At 37.7% G+C, this 9451-nt stretch overlaps 1 protein-coding gene across 2 annotated transcripts in view; it reads left to right on the plus strand.

The window, feature by feature from the left end:
• The window catches only part of LOC146868568 (ryncolin-2-like), a 304312-nt gene that overhangs the window by 170823 nt on the left and 124038 nt on the right, over positions 1 to 9451 (plus strand). For both annotated transcript variants that reach the window (XM_085611342.1, XM_085611352.1), the window contains one exon: positions 7414 to 7548. In XM_085611342.1, coding sequence (XP_085467468.1) covers positions 7414 to 7548 — 135 coding nt within the window. The remainder of the gene's footprint in view (positions 1 to 7413; positions 7549 to 9451) is intronic.

The raw sequence follows: 9451 nt of genomic DNA on the forward strand, positions 1-9451 counted from the left end.
GACTTGTGAATAGTTACAGCATATGCTAGAGAAAACGGAAACTGCTTCCTACGCACATATAAGTCTTTCACAAGCAAGAAACGAACTGAACAACGACAAATGTCTTTAACCTCTTGTATCTGATCAAATTTTATTTTTAAACATTCAGTTCCAACTTTTTTCTGGTAATTAATAAAACCCACAACTCTTCCCATAGCTCCATTCATTATACCTTTCTCTACATCCAAATTCCGTCTTAAAATTACTCTACAGTTCATACACACATAAAGATTCTTTTCCAAACCTGCTGTTTTTTAAATGTTTTTCTCCAGAGAATCCAATTTAGTACCCAATTTGCCTGTCAATATAACAGTTATTCGTTCATGTTCTATTTTATCCACAGCTTCCAGTTTTATAATCTCTTCATTTTTCAATTTCAAAAGTTCTTGATTGAATACAGAACATTCATGTAGTGTTGGCATTAGGCAGATTACAGTATTTTTTTCTGCAATTTTCTTGTATATTTTCTCTGGAACTATTTGTTCTGTTGGAAACAAATTACTCAGCAATCGACTCTGTAATGCTTTTCTGCCATGTTCTGTGAGTAGTCCAATTCTTATATCTTTCAGAATACTTGCATAGTCCTCATCATTGGCTTGCCTCATATTGGTAATGAGTTCCTTATACTCAAAATATGTCCAAATATTTACATTGCCTATACTTCCTAATTACTTTTTTGTGTCTTCATGTGTAAGTGTATGGAATACCGGTTGTCCTTTAACTGGAGTAAGTTGCAAAAGATCTCCAAAAACTATGACGTGTTTTCCTCCAAATAGGACGTCAAAGTCTGTCTTCAGAATTTGCTGCATTCTTAAATGCACAAAGGCAAGCATTAAGTTTGATACCATGCTTACCTCATCAATAATGAGTACTTTCATTTTCTTCAATACTCTTGAAACTTCCAAGCATGCTTCTCCTGCTAGTTTGTGGTACTGTATTTTGTTCTCATGCTCTACTGGTAACATTAGCAAACGAAGTAAGGTAACGCCTTTGATGTTATACGCTGCTAACCCAGTTGGAGCAGTAACAACACAAGACAAAATGGAATCCATTTTCTTCTGTAGGTAGCTTCTAATTACATTAATTAAGAAACTTTTTCCAGTTCCTGCTTGTCCACTTACATACATTCTCATTGGTTCAAAAGATGTGCATGAGCACTCTTTATTTTCATGTAGTAATCCGTGATCAATTTTTTGTCTGACTTCTTCATAAATTTGTTTTTGTTCTTCATTCAGTTGCTCCTCCAAATATGTTAAGTCTACAAAATCTTCCTGAGCTTGATTCATAGCTGTTTCCACTTCGTTCATGGCTATTGCTGCTTCATTTTCGATGATCGGTTGTCCTAGAGGATCTTGACTGAATGTCCCAGAACTTTGACTGTCTTGAGAACTGTCTCTAGCTACTTCAGCTGCAATTGTTGCTTCTTGTTCAATTTCTTCATTTAACATTTGAACATAAGTTGTGAAAGTACTGCATTCAACGTTGTCTTTGTTAGCATTGAAGGAATCTTCATAGCTCTGAAATTCTCCAAGTAGTTCCTCCTCTGTACGCCATGGTTTAAACAGCTGCAAAAGTGCCAAGTAGTAAAATTCCTTTTTATCAGGAGTGTCGCAAGTCAGCTTCCGGTGATTTATCAAACTTCCTTTTGTTTGCTTCACCAAACATCCTTCCTCACCAATGACTTTATATTTTCCATTGTTGATATCTTCTGTGACATTCCGTTTAAAAATAAAGTTCTGCAGCACTTCATAGAGACACATGTTCTCAAGGTGATGACTTCTTTGTGGGTAATATGTGTCCAACATGTTTGTTCTTAAAATGTCTGTACTTTCTGGTTCGAACTCTGCTAAATATTCAATTTCTCGAATAGATTTCAGAACCCGATTTCGCATTCCTGCAAGGCCTAAACTTGCCCAAATTATTCTTCTGGATTTCGAGTACAGACTTGCAGATGATAACCTATCTGAGCATTCGTAGGATCCAATTTCTCGATGAGATAACATCTTTAAACTGAAACTGTATAGCTTCTTACTGACAGTCTTCTCGTGAGAAATCTCTTCCCACATTTCCTTCAATTCCGTTTTCTCAGATTTAGTGATGTAAGATGTGACATAGCGAGCAACAGCAATAGAATTGTCAGCCACATACTGTATATCCATGTTAGCATTCCACATGGATAAAATGACTGGGTTGTAGTCATTTATATATTTTGACTCTTCTTTTCTTCTTAGGTTGTAGGTATTCTTAGGCGATTTTCTTGTAATAGTATGTCGCACAGCTGACATAAAACTGTTTACTCTTCCTTTTGAAAGAACAGGTCGTGGAAATCCAAATCGACATTTTGTGTAGAATTTATCTTTACTCTTGTACTTCCGTTGACAGTATTTTCCACACCGATGACTTTGGAATCGTAAAACTTGCTCTTTTAAATTTTTCTCTTCTGTGCTTTTAGGTATAGCACATGTTGCATATCCTTCGATGAAACTTAAAACTGCATCATCAGAATCTGTTCCAAATTTTGGAGCATCCTTGATCCACAACAGCATATGAATATGAGGAGCACCTCTGGCTTGGTACTCTTTTCTCCAAAAGAAATCCACAACTTCTCCAAGAGGTGGATTTTTTTTTATTGCAGATGAAGGACATCATAGCCTCAAATCTATGATTGAAATATCTGCAAACATTAACCGGATCCAATGAGCACAATTCTCCTGCTGTCTTGTATTGGATGTTTTCAATATTTGAATTTGCCTCTCGAAGAAAATCCAGAAGATCATCCCAAGCGTACTCAGCACAGCTTAGGGTAAGGAACCATGTAGGAGTTCCTAAATTCCGTAACATACATTTCAATTCTCCATGGCGTCGGTACCAATATTCATTCGTCCCACGCTGACAAGCCATCAAATTGATCAATTGAGATTCCAAATGATCATCTCGCTGTTGCACTTTGTTCATAAAATCCTTTGCAGTCACATTACATAGATGTACTCCAGTTTTCAAAATGTGATTTACTGCATAAGATAGTGCTGACAAGTCACTTTCAAATAAAAGATGGAACAAATAAGGAATACTTTGACGAAATCTCGGATCTTCAGCATATAGTCTTGTAGTCCGATACTCAGAAGCAGGAATCTGTACTGGACGTTCATCATATCGTCCTCCTTCTCCTGTAGGAAACAGCTGGGGAAAACAACGAGCTTCCAAGCTCTCCTACCATACACTCACAGGAGTTCCTTGTGCTTTCTTCATCTGAAACAGATCAATAGCGTTTCCCATAACTTCTTTAGAATGTAGAGGATGTATGCTGAAATGTTCATAAATTTCTTCTTCTTTTGACTTATCCACTTTTTCAAGTTGCCCAGTTGGTATTCCTGTGTCTTCTAGTATTTCTTCTTCATCCATATAAATGGCTTCATACCATTTATTATTTTTTTTCAAATACAAATTTGCTCTTTGTACTTTTCGTTCATCCACCAGCTCCTGCTAAATTTTCTTATTCTTTGTAGGTACACCATTAACCAGAATAACTAATCGTTCAGTTTCCAAAGTGTCTGCATCAATTGTTTCCATATTTTTTTTCAAATCTAATGGCAAATAGACAACTCTTCCTTTTAAACCTCTCTGTAAATCCGAAGGAGGTAATTTACCAGTTTTTGGCTCCATACGCACTTTGGTCTGAAACGGATGGACACATTGAATGAGTATAGACTCATACGTATTTAAATCAGAAAGTTATGGAGGAATATCAACCAATTCTAAATTATTATGTACAGCTCTAGCTGGCATTCTATTTTCTTCTAACTTGTTATAACAGTATTTACAAATACGCTGATCTTCACCCAAATCAAAACAATTTTCCAGAAATATATATGTTGCAAAATCTTTCCACTTATAATTATCTTCATTTTCACTTTTTTTATACAGATCAACATTCCTTGTTTGATTTTTGTAATGGCTTCTCCGGCAACATATACAAGTAATATTTGGTCTTTCATTAGAGATGTTAGCAAATTTTGTCATTTCATCATCAAAATTTTTACTAACAGTGAGTTCTACATTCTCTTCCACATTTTCATCAATAACTGTGTCATTTTCTGCACTTTCTTGTTCTGGACCAAAGTAACAAAACTGAATTTCATCAGTAACCTTCACTACATCTGATACAGATCCACGGAACAGAGCATTATTCAACTCATTTAACTTTAGTGCTGGACTTTTAGCAAAATACAATGTTCTCACAAACTTTCTCATTTCAGTATGATGAACTGCCAGCATCCTAAAATGGTGAGAAACACTTTGACACACTTTCCGAGATAGACAAGCCAGAGAATGTCCTTGCAAACCAGTATTCTCTCTCACTCTGCATGGATCTAGTCTTTGAAGCACCTTAATTTTCTGTTTAACACTCTTTTTACTATATTCTCTTAGAAAGTCACGTAATTTATCAATAGATTCCTGACGCACAGTACAAATACTACTACAATTCCAAGTGTACACTGGGGCTTTAGGACGTCTCCCCATAACCTCATCAGCCATCACTTGTTCCTCATTTCTTGGAACCATTTTCTCCTTTTCCATTACACAACCATCCTTAACTTCATAAGCTCTACCATTGGTGTCAACTGCATGCAACAAACTATTACTTTGAAGATAACTCTCTTCATTAAAAAATGGTTCATTACTTGAACTATGCTTCCATTCTCCTAAGAAGACTTTACAAAAAGTTTTTTTTACTTCTCTTTTCCTTTTGCTTTGTGACTTCATTGCATTCACTAATTTATCTAATCTACGCATCCTGTTCAAAATTAAAATGAATAGTTTTTTTTTTATTTCTAATGCCTTGGTAACAATATTTTCAATTAATTTCTTTTTCTTATAAAACTTGTTTTTTTTCTTATATTTTTTCATATCCTTCAGCAAATTTAACATCACTCTTCTCTGAAACATTTTTCGACAAATGTTTTTAAAATCTATTTTCCGTGTTAAGTCACTCTTCCTAACTTCTGAGTCTATATTAGCATTTTGTTTTTGCTATCGACTCTGTTGTTGTTTTGTAGTTGAAACACTGTTTGAATGTATCTTCCGATCATTTTTTTTTTTTTGAAGATATTTTTAAAAAAATCTTTAGTTTGCTTACCAGAAGACTTTTTCTGTTTTCCAACACGTGCTTCGCCTCCTATTTTTTTTTTATCAGTCGTCTTCAAATATAGTTGTTGTTTCTTTTCTTTTGTTTTTCTTGACTTTATAGGCATCTTTATATTTTTTCACTGTTGCTCACCAATACCTGCAAAAAACTAAAAAAAAATACCTTTATGTAATTTAAATTCATTACATTTTTTTTAAAAAAACTTTTCAAATCCTATCACATGAGCTGATCCTTTGCTACGAGTCAAACTCTTACAAAATAGAAGAAACATGAATTAAATCTCTGACAACAATTCCTGTGTCCACACAGACTCATGGTCTGATTCTAGGCAGAAAGCGATATTTCCTTTGGCAATTTGAAAGCACATTTACTACTGGGGTAGAGCAAGTGATAATTACTGTAACAGACTGACACATGTTCCTTCTAGTTTAGACAGGCAGAAAGGAGCACATGTCCTAACAGCTCTTTGAGACCATGACCATGTATTACAGGGTGACTGATTAGACTAGAGCAAAGGAAATGAGCCTTGGTGATTTTGAATCTGTTTGCGTTACACACTGCTATCTGAAACAGCACACAGAGCTGACTAATACACATGGGAGTGTAGCAGAAGCTGCTGCGTGTGTGCAAAGAGTGTGTTTCTGGAGACTGTGTATTGTCAGCTGCAACAGACATCTGCATAGAGACTCCCACAACTGCATCGAGCCGAGACATTTCGCCACATCGGAGAAGCGGGCCGCATCAGGAAGATCTTCACGTCTTTATTTCTTTGCACCAAAATCTTCAACGCATCACCGTCCTTGCAATACTTTAGTGGCCCGGCGTGCCTCATCTAAAGGTACATTGAACTAAAAGTGTCGAATTTAAGAACTAAAGAGAACTAAGCTAAAACCCACCATTTTTAAGTAACAGTATTGTGGATTTTTGTCATTTATGGTCTTGTGGTAAATCTATATAAAGAATACTTATATAAAACTTTTGTGGTGTCCATCTGTAGTGTTGTCACTTGATTATTGTTTGTGTTCACAAATGCTTTACATATTGGCTCTGAGATAAGCCTGTCTGCTCGTGCCAAGCTACCAAGGGGGTGAGCGATGCAGCGCGCCCTACGAAATTTGTTTTATTTATGTAATTGTTTACTTACCTGCAATTATCCATATTCCGGTTTTTAGAACCCCCCACCCTGCCCCTCCCCCGCCCCGCCTAACCGCCCCACGGAACTCCCTCCAGGGGCCGCGGCTGACTTCTAGTGATCGTTGAGAGATTGATTTATTGTGCGAGAGGGAAACTTCCTCACTGACTTGGTTGGTTGATGCTGAGGTAAAAACTGTTTTGTGCATATACGCCAAAAGAGGTTGACTGGATGGAATTGCCGGTAATTGGCAGTCCGGTTCTTTGGTGGGGTTAGCTGCGCGATGTGAGCCTGGACTATTAATCAACGATTGTAGAGGGGAATAGGGTTGCCTGTTTCCAGTGTCTCCAATTTTATCCTCAGATGTTGGGTGTGGAGAATACCTTGGGGCTTGTGGTGACTCCGTTTTTGTTGAGCATTTTACTTTTGAGAGTCCTTTTTGGGACGTTGAAGACTGGGGTGCCTGCGTCTGACTGGTGGAGACGGTGAGCACTGTGCTCAAGGTCTGTGCTGTCACTGGTTTATTGTTTGTAAAGTAGTTGAAAATTGTTTTTTAGGCTCTTCTGTGAGCCTGTTACGGGATTTCCAAAGTCTATTTTTTTCCCGTTTTGATAATCGATGGGAGGGTTGCTGGGGTGATTCGACGTTGGTAGTTGTGTCTGTGATTGCATTAGGGGCTGCTGTTGCTTTGAATGATGGTGAAGAAACGTGCTAATTTATCGGACGTGTGCTCAGGATCCGGATGTTTGCCCTGTGGAAGAGCCAGTGGCGTGGAATCGGGAAGCCTGGGCTCTGGGATCCTCTGAATTTCTGTTAGTACTGAAGACGGAAATTGGGGCAATGAGGATAAAGAGTTGATGATGGGAGAGCAGCAACATACCGATTGAAATTAATAAATGTGTTGTTACTATCATTGGCAGCATGGCAGGGGTAATGTGTTGTACAAGCTACAGTGGCCTCCTGACGAGAGCCCTGGCACTTATTTCTTTTGCAAATTAAGCACTGAAGAACATTCTTTCATATTAAGAAATTAACGAGTTTGAGGTTTGACTTTGTTGAGTATTATCTATTCTCTATTCTTCTCATGTTTTAACAGGGAATTATGAGCTGCGCATTGATCTTCAGGATTTTGACAGAAATAAGACGTTTGCCAAATATAGCTCCTTCAAAATCGGCAGTGAAACTGAAAAGTACAAGCTAATGTACAAGGCGTATACAGCTGGCAATGCAGGTGAGCAGTTCTGTAATTAATTGTTGGCAAATTCAATGAAAATCAAACAACTCAAAAACCATTCTTGCAGCTTATATAAAACAATCAAATTAACAATAAGGGAAGAAATGTCTTCTAGTTGCTGACCGTCCACATTTTGAACCTGGGTGCATGGCTTCTAATCCCAGCTTTGCCATTTGCCTGCAGTCATGCAGTTCATTGCAACTCACTGATGGAGTTCCTTATAGTTTGGCAGATGCAGCGCAACCTTCAAAAACCACTGCATGCCCTGCCAGCAAAACGCTCAGTTCCCGCACCCCAAGATATATATATGTTCAAGGTATATAGTTGTGAAGTTGGGAATAATAAATCTATACTGACTTACATATAATTACCTTCCCAATATTTTTGTTGTTGACATTCATGCCAAGATATTTTGTAGCATAATATTTTATTAAAGAGTATTGACATTCAGACATTGGTAGCTTCATGGTTGCTAACTATAAGGCATATCTGTTCCATGTTTTATCCATATGAGATGTTCTGTTTAATGTTCTATTGAACTGGGTTCTATTATGGAAGAAATTAAAATGGCTTAAATTATCCAACCATTACAATCACAGATACTTAGATTATGTTGCAATAATTCCGTTATGATAAAGCATTGTGCAAAGAACTGATGTGGATGTGCTTATCAATTGTGTCCCTTGATATTCTCTGCTATGGCTATGACAGTCATCTGTATAACCCTCATCAAAAGGCAAAGTACAAAGTCATAAGCAAACAACTGGCGGAATGCATTCCTAGATCAGTTTGCAGGATGTCCACAATATGTCTTGGGAATTAGACAGCTGCACTGTCTGGTGGGCTTCTACCTTTAGAGAGTTAAGCTTACTTTCACAAGTTAACATGTTTCAGACAGCTCCTTGGTTTTTCTGATATCTTGTACCTCCCTTGCTTGTTCATTTTAAGCTTCCTCAGTTGGATCAGAACAAAGGAGCTGCAAATAGGGAACTCACATTTGAGTGCTTTCTATTCGCTGACTTCATTTGTTTTAGGCCGCCCAGCATGTTTATTTCCCTCCAGTAGAGAATAACTTGTTTACCACCTCTCTGACTGGCTCCTTGTATTCTTCTACGAGTGCTTGCATTTTGGGTACTCTTTTTTATCTTTTTTGTGAGGGTCTCCATGAGAATGTTTGTGTTTTCAGCTGTTTTCCATGTATGCTTTTTCCACCTACCCCTGAGCTTAGTGTCTGTCTCAAGCACTGTGTGCTTCTGTGCGCCTCTCCACTCACACCCTCGAGCTCCACGTTGCTGTCTTGTGCATGTCATTCTCTCCAACCTGCCCGCGCTTATTTTGCTCTCTTTTGCCCACATACTTCTTTGCTCCATTCATGACATTCTTCCTAGGTGTGTTAAAGCAGTCATATATTTCAGTTTCAAAAGTGACTGAGTTTCATAATTGTTTATATATGTTTATATAAAAATGTTCTACTGTTAGGGGTTTTATCGCCTGCAAGATGTACATACAGTTTTCAAGTGAGACACACTTGGTAACTGTTGTATGCACGAATGTGACATAGCGCATGCCGAACTTGTGCTTTCCTTTAATTTGCATTGTTATTGTATGAAGTAGACATGACTGGTACTGCTTGTGTCTATTTCTTATGTCGCTTACTTGGGGCATGTTGGTGCGGGTGTTTGGCACGTGCTGTTAGTATATTTTAAACCTGGTGGGGGGTGTATAGGTGAGTGCGGGGAGTAATTGAAGTACTGAACCTGTTTCTGCATGTTCACACTGCTGCACAATAAAACGTGAAGTTGCATGTTACCTTGGTGGAATTATTCATTTTTAGGTATAGCCTGAGTCAGCAAGCATGCGCTTCTCTACAAGACTTGCTGTAGTAGAGTATGGAAGAGAA

Source organism: Triturus cristatus, chromosome 1_2 (genome assembly GCF_964204655.1).
Source record: "Triturus cristatus chromosome 1_2, aTriCri1.1, whole genome shotgun sequence".
Classification (NCBI taxonomy): domain Eukaryota; kingdom Metazoa; phylum Chordata; class Amphibia; order Caudata; family Salamandridae; genus Triturus; species Triturus cristatus.